Genomic DNA, 16671 nt, shown 5'->3' on the forward strand with positions numbered 1-16671 from the left:
GACGATCAGCCACCAAGAGTTCCGGGGCCGACGCCAGCGGAAACAAGCTTCGTGCGCGCGTTGCCAGGCGTGACGGGACTGGGGAAGCCCAGTCGGGGACCCGCAAGTTGGCTTGCGTTCGCGGCGTTCTGGAAGCTGAGGGATCATGGGATGACGACCCGCCCCGACGCGATGATGTCACGCCGCCTCGACTTGCTGGCGCGCGCTGCTCACCACCCCGCGCGCGGAACAAACGGCAGTTGGATGCTGAGCAGGCACGCAGGGTAGGCAACTAACTTTCGTTTTGCTGATTCTAGCGATGATGAAATACCCTGCCAAGTTTCTGGAGTAGGTAGGCTTTTTGGTTATAAGTACCGGCGTGCTCGAGGCCAGAAACGCTATCTTCCATCCATTAACCTACTCTACACACACAATCCACAAACACTACCACTCTTCTTTCACACCTTTATACCTCCAAGCGCCTCCAAAATGAACAGCAGCAGCAACCAGAACCAGAACCAGAACGAGGACTACCTCGACAAGGGTACGCCGCAGCACAATCCTCCGCCCCCAACTCCAACATCCAAACTAACACCACCTGCGTCCAGGCCTCGACGCCGCTGAGAAGAAGTGGGGTGGCTCCATGGGCCAAGACACCCAGAAGCACCGTGCTATGAACGAGAAGATTGTACGTATTTCCGTGCCGCTCCGGCAGCCTGCAAAGGAATATTGGATGCTAACCTGTTATTGCGCAGACCGACACTGCCCGCGATGCCTTTGAGAGCAAGACCGGCAAGCACGTCCCGGAGAAGTTCTCCAACTAGAGGATGTGTTGTTGTGGAGGTCTGACGGATTCGCTCGCCCCGTTGGAAGGGAGCGTCGTCTTAATGATTTGACGAATGATACGAAGACATAGGAAATAATCCAAGAATTTCAATACACATGCATGCACTGATTTCGTTCGTGATTATCTTGTCTCTTGTGTTGACTCCGCTTCAGAACACGCAACTGGTATTCCTCAAACGTTACTCGCTATCAGAAACCCTTTCCAAATCCTCTTCCGACTTGATTAAAGATCTGTCCTTCGCCAGACGACCCCAAGCCCTAAGACGTAGAAGCTTCTCGACATATCCTTCCTTGCCGGTGCGGATACCGCGATGTCTCTGCTGTCGGGGATAGTCATGATCAAACAAGCCCACCTTTCGCGCCATTGTGACGGTGCTTGGCCGCCTGAAGCCCGCCCTGTCCCAGCGTTCCCTTGCGTCCATGATGACATTACCGCGCCACTGCCATATCAAAGAATCCAGGGTATCGGCGACGTCAGAACCTTCGAGGCGCCGCACCAGTCTCAAGATCCAGCGCAGCTTCACCGTGCTCACCCACTCCTTATTCTCTAGGCTCTTTGTGATCGCCGCGCGCACAAACGCCTTCGATATCAGCGGCCGCATTACCGCTTGCCGGTCGCTTAGGTAGATGTAGCAGTAATATACGTTCCGGAACCGCTGGCTCGCCGATAGGTTCTGGTCCGCAAATGCAAACGCGACGAGATGTATGAGTTCATCGTGTAGCCTTTTGAGGCCGGGGTCGATGTCTGTGCCGCCTTTCTCGTTCGTTTTCCTTGCGACATCCCTCTTTTTCAGCATCGCGAACAGCGCCTCACGGCTCATACAGCCATCACGGATGAGGGCTATCGGCAGCTTGGGACACATGCTCAACCATAACCTGGGGATGCGCCTGTACATCTTGAGAGCGAGAACAGGGTTTTCATCGCTCAATTTTTCGACAACCGGAGCGAATGGACGAGGATCTTCAATGGGAATGGACTCGTTACATAGTTTTTTGAAGAACTCATAAAGGGCCATCGGACCGTATAGACGTAGTATCAGATGAGCTGCTTGCGACACGGCGCCATTGTAGGGCATGTCATGCTTTACGAGGTCCCTGATTATCCAGAAAAAGGGAGTATGTGAGTATGGCTTGTGCGGATCAAAAGAAACTCTCCCGACATGCTCCATGTAACCTCGTTTGATTTTGTTACGACTGCTCCAAGGCTTAAGTTGACTGTTTTCTCTGGCAATGCAAAGGGGAAGCCAGCGATGCAACCATACGCTGCAGACCTCGACAGGCTCCAACGTTTCAAGCCATGGGGCGGCGACGAGGGGGTCCATCCGGAAAGCAAGGTAACGATCACTAGCGAAAAGATCTACCTTCGTTTCCGTTGACATGGAGCTCGTGCGAGAGGCACATGCATACCACGAGTTTAACAGCTTGCCGGACTCGTTATCTGGCCTTGCCCGCTTCCTTCCAGATACGAGATACCTGGCGGTACGGGTTATGACCTTAGGAGCCCTGACACTCCCCAAGGATTCGAGGAAGGATGATATTGCATCCCAACTCAAACCAGAGGAAGTCGCCCCGTTTTCCAATACGGACTCATTGAGTTCTGTTACCCAAGAAGCAAGGTAGGATGCAAAATTGCCTTCTTTGACAAAATAAGAAGGGGGCCAAGCATGCCGATAGACGTTGAATCTGAAAACTGCTGGATCCTTATGAGGCTCTTTGCGGAAATTGTCCAATGTTTTACGATTCGTGGCCGCTGGCGGGCAGGGTAAAATCGCCAAATCCTTCGCGATTTTCTGGGCTATAGCTTTGTCCAGCTTGTCGACCGAGCGAATCTTGCATTGTGATATGCCATCCCATATAGCTCGATACGCACCGACCAGCCATGAGCTCGCCTCAAAGGGATCGCTGTATGTATTTCGGCAGACATGTCCAATCGCATCAACAACGAAAAGCAGTTCCGAGTCGACCATGGCCCCCAACGAAAGTAATGTCCGAATGGTCCCTAGAAGCCATTTCAGGTCTCCGGGAGAAAGTGGCTCCAGTTTTGCAAAGGTCAGGAATGTTTTCATATTTTCCGCTTCAGGCACGTTGACCCTAGGATTCCGGAGGAAGTGGAAAAGGTCCTGAAAGCCAGTGTGACGGCCGGTCTCGATGAAGTGCATACAGGCCAATTGACTCAAGAGCACAGTGTTCTGTGGGTTCCCACTCGCCTCCAACCAGACATTGCCCAGCTCTTCCACGTCGCGTATGCTCTCTAATCGTTGTAGGTACCGTTCGACAAAATCTATGGGCGGGATCGCGTCATCTTCGAGCGGTGGTTGTTGGGTAGCTTCGTCTTCGGGCGGTGGTTGTTCAAAGGACGAAAGCCATTGAGGCAATGGTGTGGGTTCAGATGCTGCGTATCAAGACAGTGAGCCAAATGAGACAGGAGGACTTGTCAAGTAGCATGACATACGTGCAGGCTCCAACGACTGCTTGGCGGGCTTTGGAGGTTCCCATGTCCAAGGCTGTCTTGCGGGTCCATTCAATCCAAACAATGCGCCAAAGCTGGGCCCAGCAACTCCCCCGGAAGCAGCGAGGCCCATCATGCGACGCTTTGCCAGACGTCTCTTAGCCTCCAAGGGCCCAGGAACATTGCTGCCATAGCGTTTGCAGGTCGATCGATTCGCGTTGGAGGCGTTGACGAAGCGGTGGAAGGAATCGGCGAGTAATTCATCGGTGATCCAGACTGATTGTCCTGGGCGAGGAAGCATGCATCGCGCCGCCCTGTGGCAAGCGGCAGTGTGAGAGGACATCAACAGGCGCGCTGACAATCATGCGTGCATTTCCGCGTTAGAGATTCGGCGGGAAATTTCGCGGGTCATTCAAAATTACACGATGAGTCAGCAAGCGCCCACATACAATGTCCCCGCGCCGCACGGGCCATGACCTTGTTCAGGGAAGCTTTCGTAGGTACCCATCACTACAGGTTTGAGTTTGTACCTATGCAACAATCCAAGAATATGGAGTGGTAATAGGTGATCACAAGGAATAGCATAGGGGAGTTTGAAACAAGTTCTTTGGACCCCGTAGATGCACAAAACCTAATTGAGCCGCCTGTCACGGCTATTTGCATTGCATGCACTCGAAACCTAAACGTTGGGACGTTTGAGCCTACACCACTCCTACTCCAAGTCCTCACATCTAACGTTAGCGCGGAGCTATGGCACGGGTATAAGAATGGCTTCGGGCCACCACTTTAAACCTAGGACTTGTATTGGCCAGTATCCGGCCACCCGGTATCTATCACCCTTATTCCTGTTTTTAGCACCCCCCGTGGCTTTGATGTCCTGATGTTCTGATGCCCCTGACGAACTAGCAGCCGGACGTGGAAGCATGGAGTATGTGCGCGGCAACAAGCCACATCATCGCCGTGACGCATTGCTTCTGGCTAGTCGCACGTTAGGAGGGGGCTTACCCCAGGTTGTCTGCTGTGGCTGCGTCTGGCCCCCCCTTGGGGGCAGTGCCCACTCGGTTCCGGAAACGTGAGCTGTCGGTCCAATATCGTTAAGTCTGACATTGCGGTCGGCAGTCGAGTCACCATCGAACCAGGTCTCGGCAGCCTTGTAGGAGTAAAATAGCCCAGCTATCGAGTCGAGGCGCGGTCCATGTAGTCAATCTAGGTTTAGCACAGGCTCGCAAGATTTCAGGAGCACAAGGTTTGATCCTCAGGCGTTAGATGCGGAGCAGGCCACACCTTGCGCGGGAGCAGCAATGCACGAAATAATGCAGTAGGGCAAGGGGGGTATCAAACGGACGAGTGGAGCTCGGGGCGCGCGTCAACGGCCTTTTTGCGAGGCGGGCTATTTCACGATGGAGGGAGAGAGGGGTCTAGAATGGCGCTAGGACGGGTTGCAGAGGGTGTAGAGCCTGAGGCGTCTAGGTAATAGCTTGGTAGTAATGAGTCGGGCGGGCTTAGGGATCGGCGTTTTTCTCTTGGGCAGGTGTTCATCGTTCGTATCTAGAGCGGAGTTTCATGGGTGCCGGCGGAAGAGTCGGGATGCGCTAGGTCACACCAAGGCTGTCGTAACAGCCAATTGGCGCAAGCGGCCGGCATCCTCCCGCCCGAATACGCTTGGGGCGTGGAGATGGTGATGGTGGGCTACGGGTACGTGGCGGTGCTCTTTGCGGGAGTGGGACTTTTTCCCTCGTGGACGGTGGAGACTTGTCGGGCGGCCTGAAAGTCGATTTTCAGGGAGCGCGGCCGGCCAAGGTCACGTGGAGCCGTTCCTGCATGCTCGGGTGGGCCGTCCCGTTCTCTCTGGCAGCGCCGGCGGCGGCGTGCGCGTATAAATAGGAATCCTGAAGGGCATTGGCAGGGCAATAAAGTGCGCATGCGACGCGCCCACTATTTGCCTGTTCCGGCGTCGCCCTGGACCTGGCCTGAGCGCCCTTAATTTCGCACTCCACGCCCGCCCTCTCGTCTCCTGACCGTAGCGACAAGCCTCTCGCTGCCCATCTGCTCCACCTTTGTCAACATCGCCATGTCCTGCTTCCGTTAACTCTCCGACACTCGTTCCCCGTCCTTGCCATTGTCTCCATCACCACCCACTCTCGCTCTCTGCAAGCCCGCACCCGCTCCATTCCTTGAGCCGGTGTGCCCGTGTCCTGCTCCAAGGGGGCCCTTGACCATCTTCGTCGCGCCCGCGTGAAACACCACATTCCACAGGCACGCTCAGCGACGTGACCTACAATCCAACGCCTCGAGTTTCAACCCTCTCCTCTGCAACCAAGACTGTCGTCAGTTGCTTGCTTGCCGCCCCGGCCGAGCCTCTCTCCCTCATCGAGGAGCCTTCTCGACCACTGGCCAAACCACTTCCAGGCGACGAAGGCAGCCTGCGCAGGCTTTTGATTGGACCACCTTCCATCGAGCCTGCTACCCACGTCGTCGCTTCGACTGTCCTCGACACCCTCGACGACGCCGTATCGCTCGCCCACCGCCTCTTCGGCCTCCCCGCCTCTTCCGCCCTCTCCGCCCCAGCACAACTTCGACAGAATGGTCTCGTCATTTTTCACAGCCGCCCTCGCGGCGGCATCGCTCTTCTCTGCTGTCTACGCAGACCCGATGCCGAACCCCGTCGCCGCACCCAACCCAGACAGCGTAAAGTCCCAAACCTCCACGCCAACCTACACGGGAGCCCTCCACTCGATGACTTACAAGGGTTGCTTTGACTCTTCCGAACCCCTAGAAGACCAAGGCGAGTACACCTACCAGACCCAAGGTAACTGCCAGCCCGTCTGCGTTGGTCTGGGCAACTCGGTCATGGCCCTCGTCAACGGTACCAACTGCTACTGCGGAAACAAGCTGCCGGCAAAGTCCTCTAGGCAGTCAAATGACGACAAATGTGACACGCCTTGCAACGGTTTCGACAAGGACAACTGTAGGTTTGCTCTGGCCCCAAAGCCTCTGAGAAAAGCATGCTAATCCTAATCTCCACAGGCGGTGGAAATAACTATTGGCAGGTTTACCTGACGGGAATTAACAACAATGATGTGGACTACTACGATGGCGGTTCGTCAACTTCGTCCGGTCTGTCGACTAGCACGAGCATGTCTCAGGGCACGCCCGTCCTCGTGACCGTCAGCGCCGGATCGACCGTCATCGTTACCCAGGGCCCGTCCTCCGACAGTGGAAAGTCCAGCGGTAGCTCCAGCACAGCTGGTATCGCTGCTGGCGTCGTGGTTGGTGTCGTCGTTCTTGCTTCAATCGTCGGCGGTGTCTTCTTGTACCTCCGCCACAAGCGCAGGAAGGAGATCGAGGACGAGCACCGCGCGCGCCAGAGCGTCAACAACTTCGTTGCCACTGGCAAGCACCCCAACGCGCACTCCATCAATGACAACATTCTGGACCCCACGTTTGCGAGGAGGATGAGCAACGGCAGCGTCGCCGACAACCAAGACTACTCAAGAAGGATCCTCCAGGTATGACGAAAAAATTCTTTTCCGACATTGGTGCGGTTTCGCTAACAGCTTAATTTAGGTGAGGAATCCCGACGATGACTAGACGACTGCGCCTGTCATGATTACGAATCTCCCTCCGAGTATTTTGACTTCTCCCTTCCTCCTTCCTCACATACGCGCGCTCCCATCGGCCACGTTCACCTCCGTTGCTGCTTTCGGTCGAACTGGCATTGTCGTCTCCTGCATCTCTGTATTATGTCTTTGGGTCGTTTGGCGAGCTCCCGGCGCAGCATGCTATGACGAGAGCCATTTTAAAAATTTCGGGACTGTCCTGGTTACTTGCTCCCCCGCGTCTCCGTCTAGAGGGAGGAGGGGAGCAACGAAAGCAATCTTCAAATCGGCAGTCGTTCTAAATCTCGATACCTCGCTCTCGGCGGTTGAAGAAACGTCGCGTGGCTTGTTCTTTATTCTTCCATTCTGTGTCCATATTGGAAAGGGTCGTTTTCTCTCTTTTTCCCCCCCTTCCGAGCTCTGGGTAGAAGGTGTTATATTCGGCAGACTCGATCATATGGATTTGTGCGGACATCACTGGTTACTACTCTCCTTGTTTCCTTCCCGCGGCAACGTCTGGTCTCGTCACGAGATGAATCTGTTTGTGTCTCATCTTCTCTACTCTCCTTACGTCAACCCTTGTCACCCTCATCCTGTCACTCTGCATCGGGAATATGGCGGTCACTATTCACGTGACCTGGTGCAAAAAACGGCCAGGACAGCCAAGCCACGAGCTCGTCAGGGACACCAAGGAAAAAACTCAACCTCACATCCTCATCATCCTTTCCATTCCCTCACCCCCATCCTCATCCGCAATCTTACTCGGTTGCATCTCCTTTACACTGCTTATTATATCCCCTTCCTGCCCTTCGACATTCAGCCTGCGGTGGACTGGACAGCGGTGGAGGAGCGTGCTGGCACCAAATCCTGCCGCTCGGAAAGTTTTACCTCGCAAGCCTGCTTAATACCAATCCCTCTTTCTTGGCTTCTACATATTCCCGCAAAGCATGGTGTCAGGTGGTGGTGTGAACCGGTTCTCTCTTTTCCGTTACTGCTTTAGCCATCTCTTTGCGATTTGGGTTTTAGGTATCTTATTTTCGTCATCTCCTTGGTTGTTCTCTCCTTTGGGTCTGACCCTGCCCGTCTCTCAGCCTCTCTCTGTTTTATTCCCAGGGAAAGAAAGGGAATGCCCTGGACGAACAAACTACGTAGTCGGTATGGGCGGGCTCGGTCAGTGGAGAGCTGTTGTTTGCTGCTCGTCCTTGGCCCTCGCTCGGCCTCCAAGCGCCCTCATAGGCTGTATCTACAGAATGGAGAAACGTTCACCACAACAAGCAGCTCTGATCCCCGCCTTTGTCTTTCGCACTCTACCACCCGCCAATCCTAACCAACTAACGCTCCCTTCCACGATCTTCTCTTCTCGCCCATGCCCCAGCCACCGGTTCCCAGCCCCCCACCTACCCAGCTAGCCATGCTCCGCAACAAGCTGGGAGCGAGACGGGCACCCACACGCGCGCGCAAAAATGATCCGCACATGCAGTAGCTGCAGCTGCAGCAGCAGCAGCAGTAGCGGCCAGCGGCAGCCAAGCCCAAGCGGCATTTGGCGCGTCGAGTCGACGGCCGGGGGAGGGACCGGGCGGGTGCCGCTGATGCCAGCGATGACCTAATGAATCGACGGGGGTGGGGCGCGCTTGCGCGCTGCCGCGCAAGCGTGGGGAATTGAGATATGATGCCCTGACACGCGTTCGATTGCTGCTCGCCGGGGGTGCGGTGTTTCTGGGGTGCGGGTGGAGGTAGGAGTAGGAGGAAGAGGTTGGAGGAAGAGGAGGGGCCTGGAGGAGCAAGGAGCGGGAGTGATGGAGGGGCTGGGCTGGGCTAGGCCGCTAGGCTGGGCATGGTAGGTTCGAGAAGGGAAGTTTTGCACGTGAGAAGGTCTGGACTTTTCTGGCCGGCGTGCGTGGTTACTGGATGCGGTGGGTTGCGCGTTGCGTGCGTGAGTTGGTTGTTGCTGCTGCTGCTGATGCTGGGTTTGGGGAGGGTTTGGGCGGTAAGCTAGGGTGCGCCGGGGCGCATTGTGCGTGGGGCTTTTTGTTGGTGCGTGGATACGGGTGGAGGGGGTGCGGGGGCTGGCCGGCTGGCTGGCTGGCTTGGCTTGGCTGGGCTGGCTAAAGGTGTCGGTTGCTGCTGGTGCTTGTGTGTGTGCGTGTGTGCTGGTGGTGTGTTTTTGTTTTCGTGATGGGGGGCGCGTGGGTGGTCGGGCGGATTGCTGTGGTTACGTGTGTGGGAGGGAGTGATTGGTTGGGTTTGTTGGCGCGGTTGGTTATTTTGACGGGTTGTTGATTGGTTGGTTTGGTGATTGGTTGGCTGCTAGACTGGTGCTCGACTTGTTTAGATACATTGCTGAAAGGGTTTCTTGAAAAAATGGTAGGTGCAATGCACTCTTGCGTAGAGATGATGGCTTGTTGTGGTGTTGTTTTCACTGAGCAGCAAGCAGTGCGGCAGTCTACTCCTACGAGTTCGTGCACGCGGAGAAAACAATGGTTGCTCGTGGCCATGTTGCGTGACGGATCAGCTACTGGCTGGATGTACGGTTGGAGGAGAGATAGGGCTTTGCACGTGGAAACTCAGTACCTACGTCGATCTGGGGAGTGGGGTAGATGTGAGGCGGACTGACTGGGATTGTTTGGAGTATTTGGAATCAGAGCGTGAGGCATGTAACAAACACTACGTGAAGCTGCAGGCATTGAGTTTGCGGACAGGCAAGCTGTTTTGAAGGTTGTGTTTTGGGCCAGTTACCAAACTGAAAATTTATATAGAACAGGTTTAAAAGTCTGCCTTGGCAGCTTGGAGAGAGAGACCAGGAATTTCTTTCAACAAGATTTTTTCGATAAGCCCCTTTCCACAAGACCCTTGAGATGAGACCCATTCGACTAGAGAACTAGGCCAAACTGAGCTAAGCTATGGATCCATCCACGACGCCGGAAGCCATGTTTTGCAGCATGCACATGATAGACAGCATGATCTCGCGTATCATTGGTGAGCTTCTCGCTGATGCTCCCAGCACCCTATATATTTACACAGCATGACTGATGCTAATGGTCTTGGATAGCTTATGCAAAACTCCTCTATGGCGCCAATAGATACCATGAAGTTATCGTTTATCCCAAAGTAGCTACAGACGAACGACAGGGCTCTTGGGAAGCCGTGCTGATCGAATTGGATGTAAAAACCAATGGGATTCAGAAAATCCGGGTTTTCGAAGCTGTGGAGTACTATAAGGCAGTGCTCAATTTATTTGAATGGATGCAGGACAAGATGCGTGATCTTGTAGGATAACTAGTACATCCCCCATCATAGTCTGACCCTATGCGACTTTGATGGTAGTCTGTGCGGTGGAAATCATAACAGCTTTTGCAATTAACGAAGATACCTACCTTTGGTGCGGTAGAATTCGGGCAAGATTTCCGGGAAATGAAGCGTGTGACAAGAGGGTTTGAAACGTCGTGCGAAACCATAGCATGGCTGTTAAGTGGCCATGGAGATGGCAGGCTTCGATAAGCAGGAGGGAATGTCGCATGGCTCGTAGTAAGACGGGCTCCCAGATATTTCGGCGACTATTGCTGCGATTAATAGCGCAGTCCGAGTTCCTTCCTACAAAGTAGGCGTCTCATTGATCTTACGCGGCTGAGACCCAGGCGGCTGATAATGGTGCCATGGGCTGGGCCCTGGACGAGCGGTCACGGCGGCGACTTCATATGGAGGCGCATAGGTAGTCTACTCCGACGGCGCGTCTTTCCAGCGGAAGGATGCAATAAGGAATCCTGCTCGTCCGACCCTGTCGAATGGCGGCAGGAACCGTGGGGCGCGATCGTTCCACTGTTTCGAAAGGGCGTCCAGCTTGGCGTAGTCTAGGATGCGGGCGGCCTTTGCATAGCTCGAGGCAGGTGACGGTCGTCGTATTAAAGGCAGACGTTCTCCGGAGCGGAGGCAGCTCGTGATTCAAGTATACGGACGGCGGTGTAATACGTAGCGTTTCCCAGTAGAGGTTGTGTGCCGGCTCCCCCGTGGGGTAAAAGGTTAATTGACGGAACAGACGACGAAGAAAGAGAGAGGTGCGGTGTAGGAATTCATCGGAGCAATCTAGTGGCGGGTCGCGCCACGGCACCAACGGCGCCACGTCGGAAGGTCCCACGACGGCGTCGAAGGCCAGGCGGGTTGGGCGGCCCTGACGAAAAAACCCCCCCTCGCACGTTGCATCACCATCATGCCGGCAGTTGAGCCCAGCAGTCGATTATCGTTGCAACTGCCGTGGATCTGTCATGCCTCGCGTGTTGGCTAAAGTCAATGGCGGGACGTGCGTCCATGTCATGTTCCCCAGGTATCCACCTCCGCCTGACGAAACGAGACGATTCTCCGCGACCGCGAGCAAATGGTCAACCTTCCTTCACCTCCCGCCGAGCCTCTAGGTAGTCCGGTCCCTGTAGTGGCCGGTAGTGCATGGCTTCCGTCCGGTCCATAACGGCATCCTTCTCATCATCGAAAGCGCCGGCACCATGATCGGCCTTCACTATAAGACTACCGGCCGCCGTGTCGCTCTTCGTCTCATCTGTACGCTCCTTCCGCTTCTCACTTCTCCTCCAATCCGTCCTCGGCTGATCTTCCAGACGTCTGGTTCGCCATGTGGTTCGCGACTGGCGCTCTCTTGCTTTGGGCCGCCCAGGATGTGCTCTCTGCCCCTTCCGCCTCCCACGTGAAGAAGGCCGCTCCCTCGGCCACGGTTAAGAATGGCACCTATACCGGCGTCCATTCCACCAGTTACAAACAGGACTTCTTCCTGGGCATGCCCTTTGCTCAGCCTCCCGTCGGCGACCTTCGTTTCCGTAACCCTCAATCTCTTAACACCACCTGGGATGGTGCCAAGTCTGCCACTGCGTACAGTGATACTTGCGTTGGCTATGGCGTATGTAGTCCGAAACATCCTGACCCTTTTGCATGAAAAGCGGGGTTCTAACATTGCGATAGTCTGACCAATTCGGCTACGAAGTCACCGAGGATTGTCTGTACCTCAACGTGGTGAGGCCATCTGGGTATGACAACCAGAAGTTGCCTGTAGCTTTCTGGATCCACGGTGGTGGCTTCTTCGAGGGCAGTGCGGGTGATAAGCGCTACAATCTTTCCTTCATCGTCCAGAATGGCGTCGATCTAGGCAAGCCTTTCATCGCCGTTTCGACCAACTACCGCCTGAGTGCCTGGGGCTTCCTCCAGGGAGAAGACGTCCAGAAGAGCGGTCAGACTAACGTTGGTATTCGCGACCAGCGTTTGGCTCTGCACTGGGTGCAAGAGAACATTGGCGCATTCGGAGGTAAGCAAGTTTTTCCACCGAGCTATCTCCATGTGGGGGACTGACGTATCCGTAGGTGATCCCTCTAAGGTCACCATCTGGGGTGAATCTGCCGGTGCTGCCTCTGTTGGCGCGCACTTGGTGGCGTACAATGGCCGGGATGACAAACTGTTCAGGGGTGCCGTGATGCAGAGTGGCGCGCCCATCTACTTCGCTGCCCTCAACAGCAGCACCGACCAGCAGCCCAAGTACGAGCAACTTTTGACGGCCGTTGGCTGCAGCAATGCAACCGACAGCCTTGACTGCCTGCGTGCCGTGCCCTATGAGGACCTGAACAAGGCAATCAACACCACCGCACTCACGCAATGGGGTCTCTCGTTCGACCACGACCTTTTCCAAGAACTGGGCTCCGTCCAGGTCGCAAAGGGCGATGTCGTCCGTGTCCCCATCATCATGGGCGCAAACTCCGATGAGGGCACCGCCTTCGGTACCTACGGAATAGACAACACGACGCAGTTCGAGAACTCTTTGCTGGCATCCGGTGTCCCCGCCAACTTCACCCCCTCGATCCTGGAAGCGTACCCCGACATCCCGGCGCTAGGCATTCCAGGCTCGGGAGCATTGGGGCCCTTGCCGGCAGACTTCCGCCCATCCCTGCCCTACGGTGCCCAGTTCCGGCGCTCAGCTGCCTACGGCGGTGACTACACGTTCATCGCGAGCAGGCGCCGGACATGTGAGCTCTGGGCCACGCATGGCTTGGCGGCGTACTGCTACCGGTTCAACGCGATCCCGGCGGGGCTTGCCCAGATTCCGGGTGTGACGCACTTCCAAGAGGTGGCTTTTGTGTTCGACAACGTGGATGGTTTGGGCTACGCGCCGGTAGCGACGCCGCCATTCCAGGGCAAGGGCAAGGGCTACACGGACCTTGCTAAGCTGATGTCGAACAGCTGGGTCAGCTTTATTGTCGATGGCGACCCGAACGGGTACAACCGCCAGGGCAGACAGAACACCGGCAAATGGCCCAAGTACGATAACAGCAACCCGCTGGACTTTGTGTTTGATGCCAATGTTACGAGCCATACGGAGCCGGATACGTACCGCAAGGAGGGTATGAAGCTGATTGCGGATCATGCGGCGGATGTGTACGGTCGCTAAGTTGGGCATAAATCTACTAAATTAATAATGTTATTTTTTCGTTTATATCATTGTCCACATCGTAATTTCTGGTCACCATAGTGAGCGGAGTATAGACCAACACGAACCAGGAACCCAGGGTTTGTTGTTCTCGGTGGTAACTGTCTAATACTACAATATGCCAGCCTTGATAATCTCACCATCTCCTCGCACCGGATTATCCACCATCCTGCCCAGGACAGAAAGCAATGACACATTAGACGTAGCCCACGCCGTGCAGCCTGCTTAAACACCATCACAAACCTGCCTTTGGCCCGCTATTTGCTTGTACAGTGCTGTTTTCTCCTACAATCTAGCTGCCTCTTTACCTACGTTTGGGAAGCTAATGAGCTTCTCGATTTTTCCGACAGGCAAATGAAGCGTAATTCGTTGGCCCACTGAGCTTGCCGTGGGATTTTGAATATTACGTATAGGGCCATCTAGTGCTCTAGGGCATCTTGAATGCATCGGCGCTAGCTGGATGCGTTGGAGCCACCTTAAATCCATCAGATCCATCGCAGGACGCTCGGACGTCCGCTGAAGGCCCAGGGGGAGTTGTACTACGTTTGATGTTTGAGGTTCCGGGTCTTTACCGCTTTTGACTAGCGCAATCATTAGCGTCATCGAACGTCTCACTCAGGATCTTGCGTTGTTGCACTGCGAAATGCGCTGGAGATGTTGGTAAATAGAGAGGATAACAACAACAAACAAACGAGAATCTATGAGAGAACTACACGGTTAATAGGGACGAATTTTTGGTTATGTTTATATTTTTTGTTTGTTTTTATCGGGGGTGTTAGTGGCTAGATCCAAGATCTTGTCCCAAGTACGAACTGTTAAAGTCTCGCAAGTTCAGCGAGATAGAACGGATGTCTAACACTACCTACAGTATAACAGTTATATTTTTAATACTATAAACAAGCATAGCTATACTACTCGTACACACCCTCTTCATACCATTTGTATATTTGTTTAATAGCTGCATTGGTGATTGTGATGGTGATTCGTGCATAACGCCGTTCCAAAACTTTTGGCGTCTATAGAAAATCAGCGATTATTTGTTATAGTCATAGGTTTATCAGAACTCATATTTAAAATCTAAATCTAACAAAAGATTATCGGTATAGCCGTATAGTATTAGGTGCAACTATTTTTCAGGATTAAAATCCATCCTTGTGGTGTTGTAAGCCGATGGTCTACGAAGCCAGGGACCATTTGCAATGCGTCTGATTTTGAAAGATTGTGTCACCATGTTCGAGGTTGGATGCCCCGGGCCGGCTTACCGTTTTCGACTAGCGTGGCTTGGCATGGTCGAACGTAGGAAACAAGATCTAGGGATTCAGAAGTCGTCGCCAGGTGCCAACTTCCCACGTCCCTTGTCAACTGGCAACCAAAGATCCAGGCACTTGTTCGTCACTACCAAAACAATAATTCTGTTAACTTTTTGTGCTAATTATAGACTCGCACTCTGTACTCGACTCGACATACTAACACACAGCGCTGTGCGATAAGGTGTGAGATGAGATTGGCGGAGTAACACAATGACGGCGGGCGCGCAACACCGACTCGGTATGAAGCAGGCACGAGGAAGCGAGATGCACTGGTTGGCCGAAGGGACGCGGCCGGCCAGCTGCACTGCCCGGGGTCGAAACAAACTCGGCCATCCATAAACAACGCCCCCGCCGCGTCGCCCGCGTCGTCGCCATGCGCCTCCCGCCATCATGCCGCCCGACGTGTCGGCCTCCGTCTCGTCGCTCGTCGCCGCCTTCACCACCGGCCTGGACGTCTTCAAGAAGTTACGCGCCAAACGTCGCCGCAGGAAGAGCAGTAGCAACAGTGGCGGCACCAAACAGGCCGACGAGGCGCGTCTGGCCGCCTCACTGAGCCGTGGGCCCGTCGACATCCAGCGCCACTATGAACACAGCTACGCCGCAACCGGCGAGCCATTTGCGCGTGGCGACGGTACGGCTGACCTCACACCTATAAAGCAAAAACAAAACACCAACTGACAATTTCCCTCTCAGCCATCGCACATGCCTCCCTGACCGAAACCCTACTCAAACTTAACGCCGGCCTTGTCTCCATCATCTCGGCCTTCCTGGCCCGCGGCGGCAGCAACAGTCAGACCAACAACACCACCGCTGCCCGCCTAGACTACCGCTCCCTGGCCGACCTCTCTGACGCCTCCCGCGCCGACGCCATCGCTGCCCTCGGCCAGCTGCACGCCCGCCTCGCCCAGTCGCAGCTCCTCCTCAACCGAATTCGGCCACGATGCTCGCACTGCGGGAGCACTGCGCACGTTGCTACGTGCAATGGCGGCGGTGATTGCGGTTCCTCCACCGCTGATCTCGTCCCGCCGCCGTCATCGAAGCGCCATGGTCGTCGTTCTCGCCGCTCGAGAGCCGCACCCGATGGCGGAGCAAGTATCGCGCTCGCGCGTGTCCCGAAGACCAGCAATGGCTCGCAGACACGGCTTGTCATGCTGCGTCCACGAGGTAGTAGGAAGCCCACTGCTGCTTCTTCGAATTTAACGGAGCTGCCGCCACTCTTGCCTGAGCCGCCACCACCACGCCAATTCCAGCAGCAGCAGCAGCAGCAGCAGCAGCAACAGACCGCCAAACCGCCGCCACAGCCTGAAAAGCTCCCTGCCTCGCCCTCGCTGACCCGCCCTGGCATTCCCGCTGCTGTTGCAGCTGCCTTCGCCGCTCCATCCATCCCACAACCACGATCACGCATCCGCCCTATCCGAGCCCAGCCACAACCCGTCCCCTCCACCCAACCACTCAACCCCGCCTCTAACAACCCCAAACCGAAACCAAAAACCCACCTCCCACCACCCTTCCCCACAACAACAAGCTCAGCCCTAACCACGCACCTCTTCCCCCCACCGCCCTCCTACCGGCCTCCATCGCCACTCCAATCCCAACCTCAACACCAACACCAACCCCCACCACCACACCCTCCACTCCCCCCCTTCTCACCGCCCCCTCTCTCCCTCCTCTCCTTCACGTCCGACAGCACAAAGCTCGGTGAGATCCCGATGCGCAAGTGGGCCGTGCCGTTCGATACGGCGGAGGCGGAGCGCCTGAACCGAGAGGCTGCCGAGTCCGGGTACGCGGTTGCGGCGCCGCCGCGGGTGGACGTGGAGGGGGCCGAGAAGGGCGCGGGGAAGGTTAAGGGGGGGTGGTTGGGGCGGCTGTTGGGGAGGGGCCGGTAGGGTGGGTGGGGGTGGGAGTGTGGTTGGTTTTGTTGTCTCTTTCTTGTCTCGTTGTTTTCTTTTCTTTTCTTTTCTTTTCTTTTAAGGTGGGGGAGTGCGTAATGGATGTGCACTCAGAGGTTCAGCC

General features: G+C 55.3%; 6 protein-coding genes across 6 annotated transcripts; 4 read left to right on the forward strand and 2 right to left on the reverse strand.

Moving 5' to 3' along the window:
* Positions 1-224: 224 nt before the first annotated feature.
* On the forward strand, positions 225-924 carry K452DRAFT_316670 (uncharacterized protein). The gene is made up of 3 exons (XM_033543992.1): positions 225-523; positions 588-667; positions 735-924. The coding sequence occupies exons 1-3, from the start codon at positions 469-471 to the stop codon at positions 801-803; spliced, it is 204 nt and encodes a 67-aa protein (XP_033400450.1). The 5' UTR covers positions 225-468; the 3' UTR covers positions 804-924.
* Positions 925-927: 3 nt separating this feature from the next.
* Positions 928-3591, reverse strand: K452DRAFT_316671 (uncharacterized protein). The gene is made up of 2 exons (XM_033543993.1): positions 3278-3591; positions 928-3217 (listed from the first exon to the last, which is right to left on the reverse strand). Exons 1-2 carry the CDS (start codon positions 3573-3575, stop codon positions 1005-1007), a joined length of 2511 nt encoding a protein of 836 aa, XP_033400451.1. The 5' UTR covers positions 3576-3591; the 3' UTR covers positions 928-1004.
* A 1830-nt stretch (positions 3592-5421) lies between these two features.
* Positions 5422-6865, forward strand: K452DRAFT_344777 (uncharacterized protein; the record flags this gene model as incomplete). Its single annotated transcript, XM_033545432.1, has 3 exons — positions 5422-6242; positions 6302-6783; positions 6842-6865. Exons 1-3 carry the CDS (start codon positions 5858-5860, stop codon positions 6863-6865), a joined length of 891 nt encoding a protein of 296 aa, XP_033400452.1. The 5' UTR covers positions 5422-5857.
* Positions 6866-8924: 2059 nt separating this feature from the next.
* On the reverse strand, positions 8925-9491 carry K452DRAFT_146445 (uncharacterized protein). Its single transcript, XM_033535489.1, has one exon. It carries the CDS (start codon positions 9366-9368, stop codon positions 8979-8981), a length of 390 nt encoding a protein of 129 aa, XP_033400453.1. The 5' UTR covers positions 9369-9491; the 3' UTR covers positions 8925-8978.
* A 2000-nt stretch (positions 9492-11491) lies between these two features.
* K452DRAFT_222508 (uncharacterized protein) lies at positions 11492-13309 on the forward strand (the record flags this gene model as incomplete). Its single annotated transcript, XM_033536563.1, has 3 exons — positions 11492-11773; positions 11836-12175; positions 12231-13309. 3 exons carry the CDS (start codon positions 11492-11494, stop codon positions 13307-13309), a joined length of 1701 nt encoding a protein of 566 aa, XP_033400454.1.
* A 1739-nt stretch (positions 13310-15048) lies between these two features.
* On the forward strand, positions 15049-16544 carry K452DRAFT_306514 (uncharacterized protein; the record flags this gene model as incomplete). The annotated part of the gene is made up of 2 exons (XM_033542987.1): positions 15049-15289; positions 15352-16544. 2 exons carry the CDS (start codon positions 15049-15051, stop codon positions 16542-16544), a joined length of 1434 nt encoding a protein of 477 aa, XP_033400455.1.
* Positions 16545-16671: the final 127 nt, after the last annotated feature.

Source organism: Aplosporella prunicola, assembly GCF_010093885.1.
Source record: "Aplosporella prunicola CBS 121167 unplaced genomic scaffold K452scaffold_6, whole genome shotgun sequence".
Lineage (NCBI taxonomy): Eukaryota > Fungi > Ascomycota > Dothideomycetes > Botryosphaeriales > Aplosporellaceae > Aplosporella > Aplosporella prunicola.